This window comes from Neomonachus schauinslandi, chromosome 13 (genome assembly GCF_002201575.2).
Source record: "Neomonachus schauinslandi chromosome 13, ASM220157v2, whole genome shotgun sequence".
NCBI classification, from domain to species: Eukaryota; Metazoa; Chordata; class Mammalia; order Carnivora; family Phocidae; genus Neomonachus; species Neomonachus schauinslandi.
In genome coordinates, this window is record NC_058415.1 from 42,688,512 (window position 1) to 42,715,441 (window position 26,930).

The 26,930-nt window shown below is 34.9% G+C and overlaps 1 protein-coding gene across 2 annotated transcripts in view; it reads left to right on the forward strand.

The window, feature by feature from the left end:
• The window catches only part of CNTLN (centlein), a 306,857-nt gene that overhangs the window by 241,629 nt on the left and 38,298 nt on the right, over window positions 1–26,930 (forward strand). For both annotated transcript variants that reach the window (XM_044920332.1, XM_044920333.1), the window contains exon 19: window positions 24,012–24,203. In XM_044920332.1, the coding sequence (XP_044776267.1) occupies window positions 24,012–24,203 (192 nt within the window). The remainder of the gene's footprint in view (window positions 1–24,011; window positions 24,204–26,930) is intronic.

A 26,930-nucleotide genomic window follows, 5' to 3' on the forward strand; every position in this document is an offset into this window, starting at 1 on the left:
ATTGGGCTCCACACTGGGTGTGGAGCCTGTTTGGGATCCTCAGTCTCCCTCTGCCTCTGCCCTTCCTCCTGCTTGCTCACTCTCTCTCTCAAAATAAATAAATAAAATCTTTTAAAAAATATTATGGTAAAGTGTAATAGCTATATAATATTTTTAGATGTATAGAGAACCTACTATTAGACAAAGCACTTCAATTATTATTAAATTCAACAAAGTAAAATGCATTTAGGGTGAATTCCCCCTTAAAACTAACTTCTAATTAAAACGTATGTTTTCTTTTTCTAACACATTCAGTTCTCTATTATAAAAGTGAACATCAAGGAATAGAAATGTTAAAGCTTATAATATTGACTAGCTTTTCCAGTTTGAATGCTCAGTTCTCTGACTCAAGGGACTTACTCATAATTCATCTGAAAAGTATGAAAAATGAGTCCCAAGTCTTAAGAACAACAAGATGTAAATGTCATCTTCTTTTTTTCCAGTAACATTACTTAATTGTGTTATGACTGTGAAAACTCCTTTACAGCCCCGTATGTGTCATCATGTAGATTTAAACAGCATTAACTCATAGAAGCAAACTATCGGAATCCATATTATAAAAGAAAATGCAGCTTTAGCTATAAAACCACCTTTTAGAAAATCTTCCGAATGTTTTGTATTAGGTATTAAATAATTATATATAAGGTATTAGCTGGTAGATATCAAATGTAAATTTTTGTGGAATGTTATATACTGTAAAATTTATTTTCTAATAAGCCTTCCCCTGATATAATATGTGCTTAGAGAAAATAGAATAATCTGTACCATTTATTCATATATGAATAGATGAATTATTTTATTAATTTCCTTTCTGTATTTGTTTAAATAACAAAGGATTTCAAGAGGTTTATATTCACTATGATTGAAGTGTGTTCCCCCAAAATCCATATGTTGAAGCCCTAATTCCTAATGTTATGGTTTTTGGGGATGGCGCCTTTGTGAGGTAATTGCATTTAGTTGAGGTCATGAGGGAGGTGCCCTCATGGTGGGTTTAGTGACCTTATAGGAAGAGAGTTCTCACTAGAACCTGACCATGCTGGCATTCTGATTTCATACTTCCAGCCTCCAGAACTGGAAGATATTAAATGTCTATTGTTTAAGCCACTCAGTTTATGGGGGTTTTGTTGTTGTTATAGCAACCCAAGCAGAGTAATGCAGATTTTGGTACTGGCAGTTGAGTGCTATTGTGACACATACCTAAAAATGTGGAAGCAGCTTTGGAACTGTGTAATGGGTACATGCTGCAAGAGTTTTGAGGTACATACTAGAAATACAGACATTAAGGCTATTCTGGAGAGGTTTCAGATGAAAATGAGGAACATGTTTTTGGAAACTGAAGGGAAGGCAGCCCTTGTTACAGAGTGTCAAAGAACTTGGCTGAACTATGTTCTAGTGATTTGTGGAAGGTAGAACTTGAGAGCAATGAAATTGTATGTTCTTTTATTAAAACTTTATTTTGGAAGGAGTAGTTTAGGTTCACAGTAAAATTGAAAAGAAGGTACTGAGATTTCTCTTATATCCCATGCCTCCACACATGCAATATCCCCATCAGAAAGGTACAATTCATTACAATTGATGAACCTACATTGATACATCATAATTACCCAAAATGCATAGTTTACTTACAGTTTATTCTTGCTATTGTACATTCTTTGGGTTTGGACAAATGTATAATGACACATTCACATACATTCATGTATTCATTTTCACTGCCCTAAAAATTCTCTATGTTTTGCCTATTTATCCTCCTCACCCCACTCCAGTCCCTGGCAACTGCAGATTTTTTTACTCTCTCCATAGCTTTGCCTGTTGCAGAATGTTATATAGTTGGAATCATACAATATAAAGAGTTTTCAGACTGGCTTCTTTCTCTTAATAATATGCACCTAAGTTTCCTCCCTGTCTTTTCATGGCTCAATGGCTCATTTCTTTTTAGCATTGAATAATATTCCATTGTCTGGATGTACCACAATTTATTTATTTACTCACCTACTGAAGGGCATCTTGATTGCTTCCATGCTTTGGCAATTATGAATAAAGCTGCTAATAACATCCCCATAAAGGTTCTTGTGTGCACACAGGTTTTCAATGCCTTTGGGCAAATACCAAGCAGCATGATTGCTAGATCAAATGGTAAAAATATGTTTAGTTTTGTAAGAAACTGCCAAGCTGTCTTCCAACGTACTGTATCATTTTGATTCCCAGCAGCAATGAATGAGATTCCCTTTGTTCCACATTCTCACTAGCATTTGATGTTGACAATGTTGTGGATTTTGGCCATTCTGAAAGCATATAGTGGTATTTCATGGTTGTTTTAATTTGCATTTCCCTGATGGCATATGATGTGGACCATCTTTTTATATGCTTATTTGCCATCTGTTTATCTTCTTTGGTAAGATGTCTGTTTGGGTCTCTTGCCCACTTTTTAATTGGGTTCTTTGTTTTCTTACTGCTGAGTTTTAGGAGTTCTTTGTGTATTTTGGAAAAAGTCCTTTATCATATATGTCTTTTGTAAATATTTGCTTCCAGTCTCTAGCAGAATGGGCCCTCTCATTCTCTCAACACTGTACTTTGTAGAGCAGAAGTTTTGAATCCTAATGAAGTTCAGCTTATCATTATTTTTTTCATGGTCATGCTTTTGGTGTATCTAAAATGTGATCGCCATACCCAAGATCACTTAGAGATTCTTCTATTTTTATCTTCTAGGAATTTTTTAGCTTTGCATTTTACACTTAGGACTGTGATCCATTTCAAATTAATTTTTGTGAGGCAGTAAGGTCTGTCTGTGTCTAGATTTATTTATTTTTTTTTTGCCTGTAGATGTCCAAATGTTCTAGCACAGTTTTTTGGAAAGGCTATCTTATCTTGCATTGCCTTTGCTTTTTTGTCAAAGATCAGTTGACTATTTATATGGGTCTATTTCTGGGCTGTCTATTCTGTTCCATTGGCCTATTTATATTTATTCTTTTACCAATACCACATGTTTTGATTACTGTAGCTTTACAGTAAGTTTTGAAATCAGGTAGTGTTAAGTCTTCCAACTTTGTTGTTTTCCTTCAATACTGTGTTGACTAATCTGGGTCTTTTGCCTCTTCATAGAAACTTTAGAATCGGTTTGTCAATATTCCCATGCTGGGATTTTGATGGGATTGCAGTGAATCTGTAGAACCAATTGGGAAGAACTAACATCTTGACAATTGTATCTTCCTTTCCATGAACATGGAATATCTCCATTTATTTAGTTCTTCTTTGATTTCATTTCTCAAACTATTTTAGTTTTTCTCATATAGACATTGTACATATTTTGTTAGATATTAAGTATGCTAATGTAAATGGGATATTTTGCTTTTAAATTCTACTTGTTCACTCTTGGTATATAGGAAAGGGATTGACTTTCATATATTAACCTTTTATCCATCAACTGTGACATAATAACTTATTTGGCCCAGGAGGGTTTTTTTGTTGTTATTTTTGTTGATTCTTTTGGATTTTCTGCATTGACAATCATATCTGTGAACAAAGACAGTTTTATTTCTTCCCTCCAATTCTGGGTGCTTGTCACTTCATTTACTTGTCTTGCTGACTTGGCTAGGACTTTCCAGTATGACAAAAAGCCAGGGTGAGAGGTGACCTCTTGCCTTACACCTGATCTTAGTGGGAAAGCTTCAAGTTTCTCATCATTAAGTATGATGTTACTTACAGGGCTTTTGTAGATATTCTTTATGAAGTTGAGGATGCTCCTCCCCTCTATTACTAATTTACTGAGAGTTCTTACTGTAAATGTGTGTTGAATTTGTCAAATGATTTTCTGCATCTAGTGATGTGATTGATTTTTATTTTTTAGTTTGTTGATGTGAAGGACTGCATTAATTGATTTTTATCTCTTGACTCATTATATCAACCTATAACATAACCCATTCAACAAATATCTTGGGTTTTTAGGTTAATCTAACATATAATCTAACATATAAATTTAGGTTAATCTAACATATAAACTAACATATATAATCTAATATATAAATCTAACATAGAAACTTAGGATACTAACTATTAAATCTGAAGAGTCTTTTAGCAAACCCTGTAATTCTAAAAGAATTGTATTTTATGGATCTCCATAAAACATTTTCATTTGTGTAGATATATATGATTGCTATTGTATCCTAAACTTACACTTATCTTTGATTTATATTTATTTATATAACTCTTATTTAAGAGACTGAGGTGTTAAATTGTACTGGACTCATTTTTTTTTTCTGTCAGGAATTGTAGAATATTAAATAGCCTCATTTTCATTTTTGTGGTCTGTGTTCATACCTCTAGTGATAATGAAGTAGAAAACTACTCTCTTATTGTATTTCATTGCTAATCTCCAGAGTTTTCTTTTATCTTACCCCAATAGCTTGTGTTGTGCACATTCCTTGTAGGGTATTCAGTTTATATATGTCAGATTCTCTAGGGCCGTGGCTTTTGCCAGATGAAGCACTTTTGATTTTGAAGCTGATGAAACACAGTGCTATTATTGATCTGTGCATGACACAGCCTGTCTCTCTCCTAGCAGAGTGTAGCAACATTTATCCAGGAATTTGTGAAATGTCACTCGGATCATGTTCGCAAGGTAAACTGTGCAAAAACCAGGATCTGAGCTGAGAATCCCTGTGGAATTGGACGTGACTGTCTTATTCCTATGTCTTATCTTCTAGATGAACCAAGTGATATTTGTTAACAGAATGTCTGTGTCTTATGTTAGACTTTGTAAGGAACTATTATTATCACTCAGAATACTATGTACTGTGAAATCATACTTCTTATACTCTGTTTTCAGATGCACTTGTGCTCTTACACAGAAAATAGTAAGATAAGAAAGTAGGACCTGAAAATATCAGGTAGAAATTTATTTTCTGTTTATAATAAACCAGTGTTAGGATATATTGCACAGTCTTATATTCCTAGTAGTGTTTTTATTCTCTGCATCAGTATACTTTGAGGTAAGTGTGTCTCGTTAAAATATCAACATGCCTAGAAGTGACAAATTATAACATTTTTCCCCAGTATGGAATCATTGTGATATTTAATTATGCGTATGTTTTAGAGTTTGGTTTTAAATGCCTAAAATTTTGGTTTGCACATGGATAGATGTATTTGTTACAATTTATTTTAGTTTAATATACCTAACATAGGTAAGTAACTCTAATAATAGAATATTCAACAATAAATTAAACATTATCTTTGACCCCTATATAATATACTACTAAGAGAGTTGGACATGTATATCACAATGCAAAGAAATTGTAATATCTATCTATCTATAGTGTGTGTATGTGTTTATATGTGTGTGTGTGTGTAATATATACCATGGATATGTAGACAGTCATTCATCATAGTCATTATTTATTATTTATTTAATTGACAGAGAGAGAGACAGCAAGAGAGGGAACACAAGGAGGGGGAGTGGGAGAGGGAGAAGCAGGCTTCCCACGGAGCAGGGAGCCTGATGCAGGGTGCGATCCCAGGACTCTGGGATCATGACCTGAGCCAAAGGCAGATGCTTAATGACTGAGCCACCCAGGCGCACCCATCATAGTCATTATTTAGTAAGGCTTTTGAGGAGTAGCATTTGGCTTTCAAAATAGTAGCATACAACTTTCAAAATAAAACTAAACTATAAATCTAATTTTGAAAGTTGTATGAGTGGAACAAAGCCATTGGAAGAAGGAAAGCTTGAAAAGGCATCAAGGTGAGAAAGCAGTTTGTTGAGACTAGTGAATAATCTGGTATAGTTGTGGTTCTCAACGCTAGCTGCATGTTCTCACTTGCAGAGCTTTGAAAAATACTTAATGCCCATGCCCTACCCTAGACCAGTTAAATCTGAATATCTCTGTGGCGATCCTTATACGTTGCTAGTTTTTAAAAGCTCTCAGGTGGTTCTGATATACAGTTAAGTATGAGACTAAACTTTGAGAAAATAGAAATTAAATGGAAACAAGTAAATAAGAGACTGTTTAAATATCATAGCAAAAGATGACAAATATCTAGAGAATACCAATAGAATAGAAAGAAAGAAAGAAAACAAGAGATTTTACAATGGTATAACACACAGAGTTTGATGACCAATCCTATATGGGAAGGTAAAAAACAAAAAGTGAAGTCTTTAAGATATCTATGAGTATTCTAATTAAAGTGACTAGAAAGTTGATGATAGACTATATCTGTGACAATATTATATAATAAATATTGTGGGAGGAAAAAAACCTCATATAAAAACATACCAGGAAAGTTGGACAAAATACAACAAATATAAATGTACACCATTTAAATATATAGAACATAACAACAACAACAACAAAAGATGTAAATCCCTAGGGGCTAAAATCAGACAGCTTACCGCTGTAACCAATGGCAGTTTGTCACTGAAGTGAGGGTGTCAGGTGAGCTGCAGGATATTTAGTGTCAAATGTAGAGGAGAGGCCAGGGCTAGAGGTATGAATTTTGAAGTTATGAGAATTTAGATCGTATTTTAAAATGTGAAGCTGGGATGGGATCACTTAGGGAGTGAAGATAGACAAAAAAGAGAAGAGGTCCCAGGTCTGAGTCCAGGGCCCTCCAACCTTTCGAGTTTGGACAGATGGGGAAGAACCAGAAGAGGAGAGGGCAGTTAAGTAGAAAGAAAACGAAGAGGATGGAGTATCTAAAAGCCAAGTGATGAAAGGATTTCAAGGACTAGTAAATGACTAACTGTGTCAAATGCTGCTGAGTAGAATGAGTCCATGAGAGGAACTAAGAAATGGGAAGAGAAGGAGAGGAATTGGAGAATATAGTTAAATGTGCATACTTTTTAGAGTTATCTCAAGGAATTTTGCTCTAAAGGAGAACAGATGTAAACTAATATATAAATACTTAATATATATAAATATGAACATTTAAAAACTTGAGCTCAAAATAAATAATGCAAAAATTGCAAATTTTATTACTTTTAAGATGAAGCTGACAGTCATTAAGCATATACATTATTTGAACAAAACAATAAAAAGCTTTGCTCTAAATATTTATCAAAAATATTCACATAATTAAGCCAAAAAAAGCTCTCCACAAATTTTATATATTTGGTGGCATATAAAAAATATTGTCTAGACGAACCATGAGAGACTATGGACTCTGGGAAATAAACTGAAGGTTCTAGAGGGGAGGGGGGTGGGGGATAGGTTAGCCTGGTGATGGGTATTAAAGAGGGCATGTACTGAATGGAGCACTGGGTGTTATATGCAAACAATGAATCATGGAACACTACATCAAAAACTAATGATGTAATGTATGGTGATTAACATAACATAGAAAAATATTGTCTAACGTAAGTTAAATTAGAAATCAGTTTAAAAGCTTAACTTTGAAAATTCTGATGCAAACTTATAGAGACATTTCCAAATAACTAATGGGTCAAAGAAGAAAATAAAATAAAAATGAGAGAATACTCAAATTGAATGATGTCAAAACTTGTAGGGTGCAGGTAAGATGGTACTCAGATGGAAATGTGTACCTTTAAATACAGTAAGACTAGAGAAAGGTTAAAAATTAATGAGCTACCAGTGTAATTGGTTACATTCAGTTTAAGAATGAGCAATTAAATAATCCCAAAGAAAATAGAAAGAAGGAAATATTAAGGACAAAACTTGATATTGTAGAAAGCAAACATGCAGTAGACAAGATCAAAAAAACTAGAAGCTGGATCACTGATACTAATAAATTGACAAACAATAGCAAGTGTTGATGGGGATATAGATGAATTAAAACTTTCATACATTGCTGGTGGGAATGGAAAGTGGTGTACTGTTTTGGAAAACAGTTTGGCAGTTCCTCAAAAGGCAAAATATAGACTTACCATATGATTCAGCAATTCCACTTAGGTGTATACGGAAGAGAATTGGAAACAGAGGTTCATATAACAACTGTACGTGAATGTTCATAGCAGCATTATTCATAATAGCCCAAAAGTGGAAACAACCCAAACACCCATACAATGGATATTCATTCAGCAATAAAAAAAGTAATGAAGTAGTGACAAAAGCTACAACATGGATGAACCTTGAAAACATGCCCAGTGGAAGAAATCAGTCACTGAAGATCAAATACAGTAATATTTCACTTATATGGGATGTTCAGAAAAGGTAAAGTGTATAGAGACAAAAAGTACATTAGAGATTGTATAGGCACAGAGTTGGGAAAGGAGTGTCTGTAAGTGGGCATGAGGTTTCTTTCTGGAATGATGGAAATGTTCTAAAATTAGTGTTTGTTGATAATTGCACAACTCTGTAAATATACTAAAAGTCATTCAATCAGATACTTTCAAAATGGATGAATTTCATCTATGTAAATTATACCTTAATAAAGCTATCAATAAAAAAGTAATACCACATTATGAACAGTTTGTGAGATTGAAATTTGAGTTTTATATGTAAGTTCTGCTAGGCATACACATTTTCCCAAAGAATAGAAAAAAGAGAAGTAAATTCCTCCTCATTTTATGACGGTACTATAACTGTAACACAACAAAAAGATAGGGAAATATGAGAAAGGAAAATTAAAGGCTCATCTCAGCTATGAACATGGATGAATATTCCTAAACTATTAGCAAATCTAGTCAATGTATGATAAATAAATATCATAAATAAGTGAAGATAATTCCAGAAATAAACAGGTTGTTTTCATCATTAGAAAATTTATTTATATAATTCATTACTACAACAAAGAAAGGGGCGAATTCCTTTTGTGAGAAATCCAGAAACCAATGGGAAGAGGCACTGCACCCCTCAGAAGTGAGAAGCTAGCTATATTCAAATTGCTTGTGGCATTCTTAACACTTAATCCCTCCCCCTATCCCACTGCCTTGTGATCCAGAGGAAACTCCTGGTTTCTAGGTCCTTCCTGAGGAGAGAAGTATACTGGACCTTATGTCCAGCATTCTGGGTTTTCAGCAAGCCTGTGGGAATGGCTTCTTTCTCACCTGTCTCAGAGCACTGATGGGACCTGCCATACTCTAGATGCCTGCCATACTCTAGATTGAGAACCGAAAGAACTGGATGGCCTGCTGCTGTTGCCGAGGACCCATGGCATACCAGACAGAAGCTGATACAGCTTGAAGCAGAAGTTCATCTCAGGGAAAAAGAGAGAAGAGTGGAACAGGTATCCACTGCTGCGGCTTTTAAGGGGCAGAGTGCCTGAGGGACTTGTTTCTTGCTCATCTTAAACCTCAGACAGGACCCATATATTCTAGAAGCCTGGGGCCCACTAAGAACTAGACAAGAGTTGGGTGGCATGCTGCTGGCCCACAAGGCCTTTGGTGCAGCAGACAGAAGCTGATCCAGAAAGAAGAATGGAGTGTGTATACAATGTCCCAGCTTTTCAGAGGCTGCCTGAGGGACTAGTTTCTGTCTAGCCAGTTGGGGCACCAGTGGGACTGGGTGTACTCTAGGTAGATGTCTGGGGGCTGCTGAGAATAAAAAAGAGCTGGGTGGCATGTTGCTGCTTCTGAGGACCCCAGTATAACAGACAGGCACCAGAGTGAGCAAGGGATTTTGAGCTCCTGGGAAGTAAACAAACAGAAAATTTATTTAATTGGAAATCTACACATACTAGCTCAGACAAGTCACATCCACAGAAAAGTTTTGAGAGCCTCCGGAATCTCTAGGTGGGCTGATCCTGGTGAAGGTTTTTCCCCATGTGAAGCCAGTTTGTAAAGACTGAAAGAGGTGGATGTTTGTTTCTTCAAGTGCATGGATAGCAACACAAAGTTACAAGGAACACAAAGAAACAGGGTAAAATGGTCCAATCAGAGGAACAAAATAAATTTCCAGAAACTGACCCTAAAGAAACAGAGGTATATGAATGATCTGAAAAGAATCTGGAAATACAGAACTTGAAGAACACTATAGACTAATTGAACCTACCAGACATATACAGAACACTGCACCCAACTACAGTATTCTTTTCAAGTGCACATGGAACATTCTGCAGGATAGACCACATGTTAGGCCACAGTATAAGTCTTAAATTCAAGGAAATTGAAACCATGCAACGTATCTTTTCTGACCACAATGGACTAAAACTAGAAATCAATAGCAGAAGGAAAACTGTAAAACCCACAAATATATGGAAGTTAAACAACACACTCTTAACCAGTGGGTCAAAGAAGAAGTCACCAGGGAAATTAGAAAATACCACGAGAGAAATGAAACGAAAACACAGCGTAGCAAAACGTATGGATGCGGTGAAAGTGTGCTGAGAGGGATGTTTAAATACTGTACTCTATGCTTACAGATTGGTTAAGAGGATAAATCTTGTGTTACGTGATTTTTACGACAATGAAAAATCCGAAGACAGTATTTTGATACAATTAAATAACTGTTCATGATAAAATTCTCTTAGTAAACTGGATACAACAGAGAACTTTCTTATTCTGTTAAAAAAGTATGAACCAAGAACCTGAAACAGCCATCATACTTAATGGTGGAAGTAAAAACCATTCCTTTTACCATCAGGAGAAAGACATTTATGTCTGCTATCATTGCTTGTCTTAACATGTTGTATTAGAGAGCACAGGCACTAAGAAAAAGAAATGAAAGTTAAAAGTGTTAGAGATGAAGAAGCAAAAGCATCATTAGTTTCAAACACTGTGCTGTCTGCACAGAATCTTAAGACAAATTAATAATAGATTTCAGCAAGATTGCTGGATATGAAGTCAATATATGCTAAGATGATGATATTTGTATGTACCAGCAATCAACAGAATATGCAGTCTTCAAAAAGAAATATTATTTAAGTAATAGCAGGAATTATATGGTATCCAGGAATGGAAGACACATCCCGACTTCAGTGATGTTAAAATGTGAAAAGGGAATGTCTTAAAATCACTCTATATGTGTTTTGGAAATACACATATATGTATTAAAAGTATAAAGAAATGTAAGGCAATGATAAACACCAAAGGTGTTCAGATAGTGATTATTTCTGGTGAGTTAGAGGAGATTAGGTTCATAGTCTTCAACTCTGTTGGCAATACAGTGTCTTTGTTGAATGGTTGATACATGAGTGAGTGTTCATTGTATTTTTCTTTGTGTATCTACTGCATAGTTGATATGTATCATAAAAATGAAGAAACCTATCAGTGTCATTATTCCAGAGAAAGAATGGTGGAGGTAGAACACATTTTTGCAGTAAGATAATAAATTTCGGGGAGTATCTTATATATGGATGGAAGAGGAATCAGAAGAAGTAAGCGAGTACTGTGGTACAGAAACAAGGGAGGGAAAATTTGTTATGAGCAAAAGAGAAGAGTTGTTTCACAGTGGTAGGATGCCATAGAGGAATTAAAGATAGAATAACAAGGAAGAGCTTGTTGGATTTTTCTTAGAAGGTTTTATTAGCAGAACTCTCTTGATAGCAAATATCAGAAACTCAAACTAATATAAGGAAAAAAAAAAAAAAAAAGCTCACCAAATCAAAGGACGAACTGCAGAGAATAGCCTTGGGAAGAGTAGTGGTACCTGAAACCAGACACTTATGTCTTCAGTGTTAATCCTTATCTCACAGCTCTTCTCTCTGACCATCTTTTTCATGTGTCCCTGGCCATATGGTGACATCCTTATAGCTTAGACCCCAGAAAAGAAAGGGATTTCTCTTTCTCATCTTTCGATCTTTCTTTGATTTACATGATTTATAAATTTCTGGCCCACAGGAGAAAATATACTTTGTTTATATGTAATTTCTGGTTAGGATTTAGGTTCATTTCATTATATGCATGTTTTTCATCTACAGGAGTAACTGGGAGGAAATTTAAAAGTCATGCAGGATACAGGGCAGTTTCTGTTGGGCAGGACTGATGTACACATTCTGCTATATCTGGTGCTCCTATGAGCTCTCACCCATTTCAATGCCACTCTAATTTCCAAAATACATATCTAAGTCCTAGGAATTCTTTGAGAACTACTGTTACAGGAGGAAAGCAGAGAAACCAGGTCAATTAATAAAAATTAATTTGAGTTCTTTTACTCCAGACTACCCTCTTCCTAAAGATCGATATGAACCAGAATATTTCACATAGCACAAATTTATTGAGTGATTACTCTGTTAGGTTAAGGCTTACTGTTTGAAAGAGTATGATAAACAGAAGACAGTTCTAGATAGAAAATGGAGTGAAGGATGATGGAAGAAGTTCCTGTGTGAAATTTTTGTGTTTAAAAAACCTTTTTTTTTTTTTAAAAAAGAGCTTTTTAATGAAACCTCTGAGAAATACCTAGTATAATATCATTTAAATCCAAGCTTTGTAAATCTTCTTTCCTCCTTTAAAAGAAATTTCTACTTTATGCCATGATTTTTTTTAGTAATTTTCACATATGTTAGTTTTTGATTTAAAAAAAAAAAATCCCATTTTAAATGTTATAAGTAACCCTTTATCTTATCAGGTCCAAAGTTTGCAAAAACCATTCTTTTAAAGAAATGTCCATACTTTTACTCTCTTAAATCTTATGAAACTTACAAAGGAGATAGAGAAAACATTGTTTCTCTTGAGAATTTTAATAAGGTATATTTATAAATGTAATCAAAATCATATGAATACTTAGTATTACTGCTATTAAATTTGTAATGAGTTGTAGGATTTTTGAAATTCCCCAACTGGCTTTCATCCAAGTAATTTGTTTTCAGAGCTTATAATGTAGTACAACTGAGGAAATACATGCCGAAATCAAATACATTGACCATCTCAGTTAAAAATTTCAATAAGTATTAAGATGCTATTCACATTTAGCATATACTTAAGAAATGTATATCCTTTTACTAGTTCGAATGTATAAAGTTGGGGCTAGAAATGATGATCTTAAACTTTTGGATTTATTTCCCCAGAAGTCAGTAACATTTCATTTAGATAATGCACTATTTCTATGAATTGATTCCAGTGTTACATAAATAAATTTAATGTTGATATACATGTATTTTAGCAGCTTACTAATTGAAAATGCTTTTATCTTTTGAAAATGTAAATTATAGAAATGTATCCTGGTCTATTATAAATTTTTTTAAATCAAAGATTATTTTTAGGAATATCAATGCCTTTTAAAGTTGATATAAAGTATTATGAGCAATTTTTAATTATCTAGATTCTCACTTCCAGTTAGTAACAATACTATACGTATTAGTTTCTTTAAGCCTCTTCACAAAGGCCTTTTGTGCAGTACAATACAATACAATAAGTAAATCACCCTACTAGAATGGAAAAACAATCAAATAAAAGTATTGAAATCTGTTGTGTAGGAAAACCAAGTTTAAAGGAGAATGAGGCAATCTTCATGAGACTTCTGCAGGTATTCTAGAATTTGATAGCCTCTGTTCCTAATAACTCAGTCATTATCTATAACTTCACTTAAAATTTTGTGGCTGTTCTTTACTTAGATACAGTATTAATATCACCCTGAAATACTAGCTATTATTTTTGGTGATTTGGGAAGGGTTTTTTTTTTTTTCCTTTTCTTCATTGTTTGAGTAGTTTAACTGGGGTGGATTCTTTTCCCCCTGCCCCCTTACACCTTATGTAACTGAAATAAATATTGACAAAAGAGGTGGAGGAAGACTAGAATTGAGGAGAATAGGTATATATAGGACAAGTGAGGAATAGATACTTCTGTGTTGAATTAGCTGAGTTTAAGCAGTGGAAAGCAGAAATAGAGTGAAAAAAAAGTTTAGAAAGACAGTGCTCAGTTTCTTCTTTAGAATGGCATATGTATTGCCATTCTCTCTCATTTCCTCTTAGGGAAGGGAATCAGAATGGGAATGCATTGCACCGTCCTTGGTGGCCATAAGTAAGCATGCCATGGCCATGTGCATATCAAGTGTCTAGGAGGGCTGGAACTGGTCTGATAATATTGCCATATGAACATTGAGAAATTCTTACAATAGCAATGATGATGAATTGTTCTGGATATGCTTTTTGTTCTGAATATCTGTCTCTGAATTTCATACTTGGTATGTAAGTTTTGAAGGGGCATTTATTTTAGTAACTAGAATAGAGGATTGGAAATAACAACAAACCTATAGTAGAGCTCCTCTTACTGTGAATAAATCAAATATTGATTGTTTTCCCACAAATATTGGAAAGTCAATTTTATTAGTTAATTTTCCAAATTTCATATATAATACATTTTTACTGAACCTTTTTCCATAGTTTTGGGGGCAGAAGTTTAAGTGATGTGGTTTAACTTCCATCCAGTTAAAAGTCATTAGTTTAGTTATTCCGATTATTTTGAAACACATATATTGCTGTTATCACTTAGATTAATATTTACTATAAATGCCCCTCACATCAAAACTATTAGTACAAATTAAAGGGTACATGTTAAATGTACCAGTATTTGGGGCTGTTTTGAGAAAAGTATCAATAAACTGTTTTAAATGATTTGGCTTTTGTAATAGTGCTGATTTTCATTTTGAGAAATCGTATTCAAACATATTTATGAAATTATTTAATTGGGCATCACTTAGAACTCACATCACAAAGTGTAAGGGCATTGAATTAATTTTACTTCCTGTAAATGTTACTGAAAGTAGCATATCTCTTATCCATATGCAGATATCCATACTTCTTTGAAAGAAGCTAATTTGAACACATCAAGACAGATTGGCATTTCCAGTACCATAAAAAAACGGCTTTATTAATTGCAAACCATATTTAGTATGACCTTATAACAAAGTAGCACCTTAAGTGTCATGCTTTGTCTTTAATGTGCACACTGGAGCTACGTTCATCTGTACTAGACAACTGCACTTCATGAAAAGAGTTTTTTTCTTGATAGACAATTAGCAGTAATTAGGAAGATTCTCCTCAATAAGATGTCAACACGAGATTGTTTTAAAAAGTTGAATGTCAGTGACTTAAAAAGAAAGTTCTGACACATATGTATGGCATGTGAAACATGAGATGTTAATTTAACTTTTCTGCTTATTATTCATGCACAATATTATTTTGTCATTCAGACACTACACTGACAGAGTGTAAAGGGTGTTAAAATAGTGCTGCTAGAATAAAAAGAGAATTAATCTTCCATTGGCCAATTAGCCAAAGGGTAGTTAAGGGTCTCTAAAGGCTACTGAAGTCTAACTACTAGCAAAAGCATTGGCAAAAAGTCCTCTATATTACCTTCATTTGCTTGACATTTTGTGAAACATACTGTAGGCTTTTAATAACTGCATTTGTCAGAAAATAGTTTATAAATGAGTGATGTAATAACTCAGTGCATTTTTCACAAGAAGTTTTGTTACATAAATAATTCCATCTCTGCCTGAGATCTTTGTTCTTTTTTTTTTTTTTTTTGGTTGGTGGTTTTAATTTTTAATTCTTTTTCTTGAAGATCTCAAATATCATCACAAAGAAAAACTCATGTTTTCAATTTATAACACTTGTTACTAACTTGAAGGAGTTATTAATCTGAACTATCTTTTTAGATAAGTACTTATATGGAAAATACTCTACTAATAACCTAGAAACCCATGTAATTTTCTTTGTAGCTCATATAATGTTTTAATTAAGTGACTGTGCTTTTAGTCTTCTAAATGGACAATACAGAATTTTATTTCCTTCAGTTTTTTTTTCTTGTAGAAGAATACCAATAGTCCCTGACTTACCTTGTTCCCACTTATGACGATGTGAAAGCTATATGCATTCCACAGAAATCATACTTTGAATTTTGGTTTTTGATCTCTTCCTGGGCTAGTGATATATGGTCCAGTCCTGTCTATGATGCTGGGCAGGGAAGCAGCTGTAGCTCCCAGTCAGCCATGCGATCGTGAGGGTGAACAACCGATGCACTTATAGTCATTCTGTATCCATACAGTCATTCTCTTTTTCACTTTCAATACAGTATTTAATGAATTACTTGAGATATGAACACTTTATTATAAAACAGGCCTTGTGTTTGATGATGTTGCCCAATTGTAGGTTTATGTAAGTGTCCTGAGCACATTTAAGGCATGTGAGGCTAAACTCTGATGTTCGGTAGGTTAGGTGTATTAAATGCATTTTTTTACTTATAATATATTTAACTTATGATGAGTTTGTCAGGATGTAACCCCATCATAAGTCAAGAGAGACCTGTATTCCCATTGAAAGAATATTGATTTTATTTACAGGAAGGAGAAAGAACATTAAAATCATGGTGACTTTCTAGGAGGTTCTTGCCTATAGAATTTACGTAGGTATTATTCAACTAGAATTTTCTCTCCGGTCTTTTTTGCTTTAATTCTGGTAACAAAATTATTATGTAATAATTTTTAAAAGTTATAATAGTAAGATTCTTAAATTGCTGCCACTGCTTAAGTGTGGACCAGAATAATCTGATTGTGAGATATAAATAAATTTATTTGTGTATTCAACATGAAATAACATCATTCCATACTCTCAGTCCTATGTAGAATTTAAGATGAAAGATTTGGGTGAAGTAATTGGAAACAGACAATTGCCATTGAATGATTGTTTTTCCTTACTTTGACTGTCAAGGCCTTTGGGTTTCACAAGGAGAAAGAAAAATCAGAGACTCCACTATTGTTAGAGATAAGAGCTAACCCTCACTTTTTACTCGTTTTATTGACTGACCTTTTCCAATATTTGACATCTAACCTTTTCCCTAGGATGAAAGAATCCTCCCACCAACTATTTTTTCCATAGTCTTCTCAGAAACCCTGCTCCTGTGACCCATTCAGCCTCATGTTAGGCTGGATTTTCTAGAATTTCCATGTGTCTACATTTCAGATCCCACTATCCCAACTAAAACTGTTTTCTGAAGTTTTTAGATAGTTCATTCATTACTTTCAGTTTCCAATCTAGTGGTGAAAAACACGGGGAGAACTGAACAGTGTTTTTCAGTGCTATAAAGTGATTCCTGTCCAGCAAAAAACATTAGGTAAGAATCAGTCTCTTGGGGCACCTGGGTAGCTCAGTTGGTTAAGCATCTGACTTCAGCTCAGGTCTTGATCTCAGGATCCTGGGATCGAGCCCCACGTTGAGCCCCATGTCGAGCCCTGCATTGGGCTCCCCATCAGGCTCCATGCTCAGTGGGGGGTCCAGTTGCCCCTCTGCCCCTCCCCCACTCATTCTCTCTCTCAAATAAATAAATAAAATCTTAAAAAAAGAAAAGAATCAGAAGAGTTGTGCCACCCTGTCCTTCTCCCTGGAGTGCTGCTCCTAAACTAGTGAATACTCACAAGTGTTTTCTTTTCCTGTGCCACGACTAGCATCATATCCATTAAATAGTCAGATGTTGAATATTTTATTCTTTGGTGACATCAAGATTAAAGTTACTCTAAAAATACATTATTTTGGGGAGTGATTAGGGAAATGATTCTTTCAATTCTGATTTTTTTTTTTCTACACCCTTTGCTTCATTTCACTTGGACTCTAGGATATTTTCCATGGGCCCAGTTTTAGTTTTTATGATAATTCATTCGTGAATATTAAAATGTTTACCAAGGCTCCCTGCTGGAATAGAGAGCCTCCCTCCTGTCAGGATTGCCCTCAGTTTACTCACCAGTGTTTGGGCAGATACCTTCTCTAGAGTAAAAGTTGGAAAGCAAGGTGGCTGTAGATCTAGCTGTAGCCTTTAATGTTACACCTAGCTTCTAGGAAACACCTGACAAAACAGACCAGGAGGGATGCATGGAAGGAAACTGGCTGTAACAGCACTTACCAGGTGGGATGTGCAGGCAGTAACATTCCCATTAGTTCCCAGTTTCGTTTCTTCATAGCGCTTACTGTCATTTATTGTTGTATATTTCTAGGGTTTAGACTGGTCGCTACCTGAAGGCAAGGATTGTCACTTTTTTTTTTTATCATTGAAAACAGAGCTACGACAGTTACTACTATGCTGTGTGTATTTAAAAAAATAAATGCTGAGTCAGTTCCGAGTCAGTTCCGAGTCTAGACATTCCCTATCGAAGTCTTCCAGAAAATGTTAAGTTCTGAGTCTAGACATTCCCTATCGAAATCTTCCAGAAAATGTTAAGTTGGGGCCCAGAATAAAAGAAATGTATTTCTTGAATAAACTGAGTGAACTATCATATATGAGAACAAGGGAGAGTCTGTCAAGAGAGCCTTATTCACCTGGGTCATGGGATTCCACAGTTACTGTTGAGAGCAGCAAAAGGAAGCTTCTGGTCTTAGGCTTTTACTTGGCAATTAAACTGTAAGATGCAGATCTAGAGGCAGTTTATATTTCTAGCAGAGAAAATGAGATCATTTTTAAGGCAGTTGAAGACATAAAATTAACACAAAATTATGGATAAAGAAAAAATTAAATCTGGATGAGGATGTTATGCAAACTCTACGGGGCTCAGGATACTTGCCCAAGGTGGGGCAGGGTGGCAGTGAGAGAACAAGGTTTAAGAAAGAGGCTTATTTTTTTTTTTTAAAGATTTTATTTATTTATTTGAGAGAGAGAGAGAATGAGAGACAGAGAGCATGAGAGGGAGGAGGGTCAGAGGGAGAAGCAGACTCCCTGCCAAGCAGGGAGCCCGCCGCGGGACTCGATCCCGGGACTCCAGGATCATGACCTGAGCCAAAGGCAGTCGCCCAACCAACTGAGCCACCCAGGCGCCCGAAAGAGGCTTATTTTTTAAAAATGGGGATTCAACAATTCAACATTAGTTTTCCATGCTACGTAACAAATTAGCACAAACTTAGTAGCTTAGAAACAACATATCCATTCATTACATCACGGTTTCCATGGGTGATGAGTCTGGCACAGCTTAGTGAGACCCTGTTCTCAGAGTATCACAAAGCTGTGTTATCACAGAATGTCACATTAGTGTGCCTTCTAGGCTGGCTTCCTTTCCGGAGCTTAGGCTTTTCTTCCAAGCTCATGTGTTTGTTGGAAAAATTCAGTTCCTTGTGATTATAGGACTGAGGTCCCCGGTTTTCTTGTTGACTGCCAGTCAAGGACCATTCTCAGTTCCTGAGGCCTTCCTTAGGTTCCTGTCTTATTATCCCCTCCACAGTCCGCTCATAAGATGGCCACTTACTTCTTCAAGGCCAGCAGGAGAATCTCTCTGACCTCAGGGGAGCCCCTGGATTTCTTATAAAGGCCTCACCTGATTAGGTCAGGACCAGCCATCATAATTTTGCTTTTGATTAACTCAAAGTCATGTGATTAGGGACCATAATTTAAAGAATGCCTTTTGCATATAACATACACAAATAATATAATCATGGGAGTGATAGCTTATTATGTTCGCAGGTCTCACCCACATACAAGGGGAGGGTATTTTACAGGGTGTGGGTCCTTACTGAAGAATGAATTCTCTAATATATTTTGTTTCTTCTTACAGTTGCTTAGAGGGTTCTTTCCTTCTCAGAGACTTATGCTTCTTTAATGTTCTATTTAAATAAATAATAACTAGGGTCTAGTTTTAAACTTTTATAGTGTTAAGTTCTACTTTATAAGCTTTGGTTAGAATAATTGACTACACATAAATCAATACAAATCTCAGTACTTATTCTCAGTGAAGTCAACTTTTAAATTGAAATAGACTTTTAAAAGATTGGTATATCTTTTAAGGGAGGAATTTTCTGTATATGTTTATATATATACTTAATATTTTATATCACGAAGTTTTTTTTTTTTAAATCCAGGTTCTCTGTAAGGGAGGAATTTTCTGTATATGTTTATATATATGCTTAATATTTTATGTATGTCACAAAGTTTTTTTAAAATCCAGGTTCTCAGCCTTTAAGGTACTTCTCATACACTATGGTAGCATTTACCGCAAGATAGTGCTAACAATAATGCTGTAAATTTAAAATTTACCAAGTGCTATCATAATTCTTTAAAAAAATTCTGCCCTCAAAATGACCTTTGCTAGGTAGACAAACATCATCTCTGTTTTTAAATGAGGAAACAATGTCAAGTGCTAATTAGCATCACACTCAACTAGTAAGCAGTAAATCCAAAGCTAAAATCTAGAAATTATGACTCTCCATGTGTTTTATTATTATTTATGGTTTTAATATAAATGACATATATTTTAAATGTTTGGAGATGGTAAAGTAATAATATAGAAATAGGATCATGCTTTTGATAAAAAAGAAAAGCAACAATTTTAAGGATAATCTTAATTTATTGGTAAATTTTAAGCATACTCTCTAACAAGGTCACCACACGTAGTCTCACATGCCAAGCCAAGTGTACACAAAAGAAAGTTATTTATACTTCTTGTCTTATCTGTAGCATTTCTCAAATAAGAAATAGGATGTTTAAACTGAGAAAAGTTAGTAATAAGGCCATCATTATTTGTCCAAAATTCTAAGGGGTAAAGGACTCCAACCTGATGGAATATATGATTTGTTTATTTCTTCTATTTCAACACATGCCCCTGTAGCTTTTCTGGGCATGTATAATTATATTGGAAGTACATTTTAAAGATTTTAGATTTTAAATATTGGTTAATTAAAATATGTTTTATATTTTAATAAATTACAAGTCATGTGATTTACAGTTTCCATAATTTCAGTGTTTTTTCATTTAATAAATTTTTATACTGTCAGATTAACGTAAAAATCTACTATGCATGTCTTTTAGAGAACTATATTTATTGGCTTGGTCTTTCCTCCGTGAAGGATTTATTTATAGTGTTAGGATCTACCACTGTGGAAGGAATAGACAGAAATCTAATGTCATACAAGTTTAACAAATGAGAGAAGCTACCGGGACTATTCGTAGGAAGAAAAGAGCCTCATCAAAGTAGAGTTTTCTGTGTTGCCTGAGATTCCACATAGAATTGTAGCCATGAGTTATGTCATACCAAATTAAAATCTTAGAAAGTTTAATTTAGATGCATAGCATTCACTTCAGGATTGATAAATGCTCCAGTGCATACTACTTAAGTAAACACTGACAATATTACCTTACTAATAAAAGTGTATTTTAATTTATATAGTGATAAACTAATAGAAAGATTGTAAATATGAGCTGAAATCAATGTGTCTTCATAGCACCATCCATGCTACAAATAGGGAGATTTCAATTTTTGGAACCTTTTTTTTTTTTAATTATGTTCAGTTAGCCAGCATATAATACATCATAAGTTTTTGTTGTAGTATTCAATGATTCATTAGTTGCATATAACACCCAGTGCTCATCCCAACATGTGCCCTCCTTAATACCCATCACTCGGTTACCCCAACCCCCCCCCCCACCCTTTTTTTTTTTTTTAAAGATTTTATTTATTTATTTGAGAGAGAGAGAGAGAGAGAAAGCACGTGAGAGGGGGGAGGGTCAGAGGGAGAAGCAGACTCCCTGCCAAGCAGGGAGCCCGATGCGGGACTCGATCCTGGGACTCCAGGATCATGACCTGAGCCGAAGGCAGTCGCTTAACCAACTGAGCCACCCAGGCGCCCCCCCCCCCCCACTCCTATCTGTAACCCTCAGTTTGATTCCCAGAGTCCAGAAGAGTCTCTCATGGTTTGTCTCCCTGTCTGATTTCTTCCCATTCAGTTTTCCCTTCCTTCCCTTGTGGTCCTCTGCTCTATTCCTTATGTTCCACATATGAGTGAAACCATATGATAATTGTCTTTTTCTGCTTGACCTATTTCACTTAGCATAATCCCGTCCAGTTCCCTCCATGTCAATGCAAATGGTTGGTATTCATCCTTTCTGATGACTGAGTAATATTCCATTGTATATATGTATCACATCTTTTTTATCCATTCGTCTGTTAAAGGGCATCTTGGTTCCTTCCACAGTTTGTCTATTGTGCCTTTCTTTTGGTTCTTACTATACAGAAGACATTTTTTTAGACACCCTGGGGAAAAAGGCACAGTCCTCTCTCAAGGACTTACTAGGGTTCATGGCTGAAGAATAGACACAGTGCTATGGGAGCTAAGGGAATGGAGAAGCTACTTGTTGAAGAAAAAGAAGAAGGGAAAGAACAGAAGGCTTCATAAAGGAGGAAATACTAAGCTGTTTTTTAAGCATGAGTGAAATTTCAGTGGAAGGAGACGCCAAGTGTAGAGTCATTGATGTAGAAATGGCATATTTGGGGTATGGCAGGCAGGTTTGACTTCAGATGATGTTTGGCTGAAACACAAATTGAAGCTAAATCTTAGCCTTATGAAAACCACAAACATCTGAGCTTTATTCTACTGGGGTAAGAAACCCCCTGAAGGCCTTTTGAATGAGGGATTAAGAGGTCGGTGTTGTTTTAGAAAGTTATATAAAAGATGGTTTAAAAATAGGAAGGGTTGCAGGGAGGGGAAGGGCTTTTGCAGTGGTCTTGGTGGGATAGTGAGAGTCTTCATTAAGAAAGTGGCAGAGGGAGTGAATATGAGAAACATGACATAATTTATAAAACATGACATAATTTATAGAACGTGACAATAAACAAGGAGGGAGATGGATTCAAGCTTGGAAGATAACTAGGAAGATTTTCGGGGTTAGGGAAATTATGAGTTTGCTTTTAGATATTAATTATTTAGGTAACTTTGATACAATTCATAAATGAATATTTTCTGAAAATATATAGAACCACACCTTTAGATCATAAGTTCAAATATAGTCAAAGAGGGGCGCCTGTGTGGAGCAGTCAGTTAAGCTTCCAACTCTTGGTTTCTGCTCAGGTCTCAATCTCATCCATCATGGGATCCAACCCCTCAGGCTCCGCACTCAACTGGAGTCTGCTTGGGATTCTCTCTCCTTTCCCTCTTCCCCTGCCCTGAGTGTGCATGCTCTCTTGCTCTCTCTCTCTCTCAAATAAATAAATCTTAAAAAAAATAAGTTCAAATATAATCAAAGAATTTTTCACCAAAACATACTTTTTATTCTACCAAAACATAATCTAATATCAAATATATCAAGCCGTAGTTTTGAATCCAATATCTGAACTATTCATACTTAACAGTATAGATATATATACACAAATACCTAGGTAATTATTGGTATAGTTCCTAAAAGTTGTGTTTAAATATAGCGTTAATACTTAGATAACTTATTATGTACACTATACAGTAATATAAATTACTGTACGTGTTGGCTACATCTTTTACTGTTTCTCATTAGAATTTTTCGCTAAGAAAGATTTTTTGCCCCCTGAGAGATTTCAGTACCATTCTGTGTACTTGTTCCTTATGTTAAACTACCATATTATAAGCTTCTCTGGAATAATAAAATAGTACTGCAGTTATCCTCTTAAGGAGCTCTGAGTTGTTATGCCATTATAGCTTGGTGACATTCTGCTGACTGCAGATTGGTGAATGGGAAGGGTTGACGTTAAGACCATTTCTTTTACACTATTTCATAAAAACATTACCAGTATGTCTTTTAGTAAAATGTTGATGTCATTAAAAATTCAAATGTAAGGAGTTTGGTGCAGTTCTATGTGAACATTACAAAGAGGACTTGTCGACTATCAATCAGATGTGTAAGACTGAGCGAATTTGTTTGCACACTATTTATTTGAACTAAATCTCTAATAAGCCTCTTCTGCTAATTGGACTTAACATTTATGTTACTAAATGAGAAGCATTTTGGCTGCCATATAGGATGGTAAGACCTACCCAGTGGAATAAACAACTAACATCTGTTATCCTGTCCTGCTCCAGCTTGGCTTTTACCAGTCAAGTACATCAGTCCTAAAGTCAAGGTTATCAAATACGTGAATCTCTGGCTCAGCCATGTATATGTGAAGTCAGAGAAATAGCACATCCTGAGTGAAGACCAGCCAACCAAAAGATGCTGGGTACAGCCAGCCCATGTTGTTTTAACCTTTACAAGCACTACAACCTTAAGCAAAAACTCGTAGGCATTATGATTTCTGTAAAGTTTTTATAATAACTATTTTTAGAATTAATTTCACTTTTTTCTTTAGCATTAGAATTTTATGCTGATAATTGTTAGGTTAAAAGTAATTACTTTTATAATACATTTATATTTATTTTCTTATTAAAAAAGAAGCTAAATTTTGATTTGGCTGGGCTTCGGAGGGAAAAAGAAGACTTGCTGAGGAAATTGGAGTCCTCATCTGAAATCACAAGTTTGGCAGAAGAAGTTTCCCGGGTGATAGTTCCACGGATACAGGTCACATCACTTGGTCCTTCAAGGAGCATGGATTTGGAGATGAAGCAATTGCAGTGTAAATTAAAGGTGATTATAAATTTTATTAAACATGAAAACATATATTAAGTTAGTGAATCCTTAAAGACCTGTTTATATTGATTCTAATTTAATTCTACTAATAAGGGTAAATTATGGTATAAATAATCCAAAAGTTATTAATACTATATTTGGCCTCATCATTCTCTTTTAGCCTTGTAGTTTCTTATATGATAACTCCTAACACTATTCTCTGAGAAAATGAGAAGACACCATGAAATCCTAATTTAGAAGGTGATAGAAACTGGCCATTGTCATTTCTCTTCCATTACTGAACTCCCCTCTACCCTCCATCCCTCCCTCCACTGCACAGAATTCCTTTCAAACTTTAGTGTATCAACATAAATAGAATTGCTTCCCTCTACACAGTTGCTACTATTTTAATTTGGTTGTTGTTGGTTGGAGATGAGGAAGGACGAGGGAAATTATTGGGGGAGGGAGAAGCACAGAACAAAGGTGGTTGGTTTAATAGATTTTAGCAAGTTAAACCTGAGAATAAGAGTAAAAAGGGGTGTTCCTTTTCTTTGTAAAGAATACCGTCTAAGTCCAGTTGAAACTATCAACAACTTAAAAATAAGGCTGGCCTTAGTTTAAATAGAATTACCTTGTAAGAAACAGGATTTGTGATATTTAATTGGAAAGTTCATTTTCAAACTGTTTAACACAAGTTCATTTATTCCTCACATATTTAATTATTTTGTTCGGTGGGTATTGCTAGCTGGGAGCTAAAAGGACAGTTTATGTGGGACCATCACTATAATGAGAGTCACTAGAAAGAAAGTTCTGGTTGGAAATGCACATAATACGTTAGGAATGGAGTAGCTATGACTGTTAAAAGAAAAAAAAAAAAAGAAAAGGGTAGTAGAATATTGAATTATCAAATAGACTCAGTTGTTTTTAATTCAAAATATGATATGTGCTCTCTCCAATAGTATCTTTAAATGAAGGATTACTAAGAGGATAAAATAGGATAAAGTTTAAAGTAAATGAGTGTATCATTACTTGAAAATATTTTGCTTTGTTAATAATAATCAGATATACACAGTGGCATTAATTTAGATATTTCCTGAATATCATCTTCAGAGTTTTTATGTGCAGAACTTGCCTCAACCTCTACATTTTATAAATTTAAATACCTTACATAATAGAAATATGAGAAAAAATAGTGGTGCAAGCTTTGGTGCATACATCTTTTCTTAAAATGCATTTGTTTGTGAAAAAGTGGACTAAAACTGACCATTTCAGTGTTAGGTTTCTGTACAGAAGATAAAATCATAGAGATATTCTTTGATCTTATCTATACCTACTACAGAGACTTTGATTCACAGTTCTGTGATTCCTCTTATACTTAAGTCTTCAGGCTCCTAATACAACTTTAGTTTTCACCAAGATAAAATAGAATGTTGGATCCAATAATACCTAATATGACTTCTAAAATTTTTAAAGTGGTTAATAGCTTTATGTTGACTTATATTTTACTTACTTGGTTTTACTTACTATGAAATGGTCTAACATAATTTTTGGAAATAATAGACCCATATCAATATCTCTAGGTTGTTTACATTATGGTTTCCCATGGTGTAAGTTTGCACCCATATATAAATCTCTCTGCACTTTGGAGGAATGTGTGAGTCACAAAGATAAGACTATGAGAATGCCTGGAGCAATTTAGATGTACGTTTGAAGTGAAGTGTCCATATCTAGCTTGGAGTCCTAGGACACTGACCAGGCTACCTAGGGACAAAAAGGATAAATTTTGATCTTTGTCTTGTTTCATGTTTTAATATGTAAGTACCTTAGAAGACCAGTACCTTAAGATACATAATACACTCTGCTACTACAAATTTTTGTTTTGATATTTGATTAGTTTGCTAGGTCTGCTCTAACAAAGTACCACAGACTGTGTGGCTTAAGTAATGGAAATTTTTTCCCTCATAGTTCTGGAGTCTCCAAGTCCAAGATCAAGGTATCCGTAGGTAGTAGGTTCTCTCATTAGCTTCTAGATGGCCACCTTCTTCGCTGCGTCCTCACATGTTCATCCCTGAGTCTGTGTGATCTGTGTTTACTCTCTTTCTAATAAGATACCAGTCATATTGGGTGAAGGTCCAACCCGTATGACCTCATGTGACCTTAATTACCTCTTTAAAGGCCTTATCCAAATACAGTCACATTTTGAGGTACTGGGGTTAAGACTTCAACATATAAATTTTGAGGGGACACAATTCAACCCATGACAGGTATCAAATTGCTAACATAATAATTTTCCAAGAAATAACTTCTTTTCTAGTTGATGTTTTTATGCTTAATTAAGAAAAAACTGGTTAGATTTGAATATATTAACACAATGGAATATTATGCAGCCATCAAAAAAATGAAATCTTCCCATTTGCAACAACGTGGATGGAACTAGAGGGTATTAAGCTAAACGAAGTAAGTCAATCAGAGAAAGACAAGTATCATATGATCTCACTGATACGAGGAATTCTTAATCTCAGGAAACAAACTGAGGGTTGCTGGAGTGGTGGGGGGTGGGAGGGATGGGGTGGCTGGGTGATGGACACTGGGGAGGGTATGTGCTATGGTGAGCGCTGTGAATTGTGTAAGACTGATGAATCACAGACCTGTACCTCTGAAACAAATACATTATATGTTAATTAAAAATTTTTTTTAAAAGGTTTGAATATAGTAAAGTTTACATACATCTTTTTTTATTTTAGC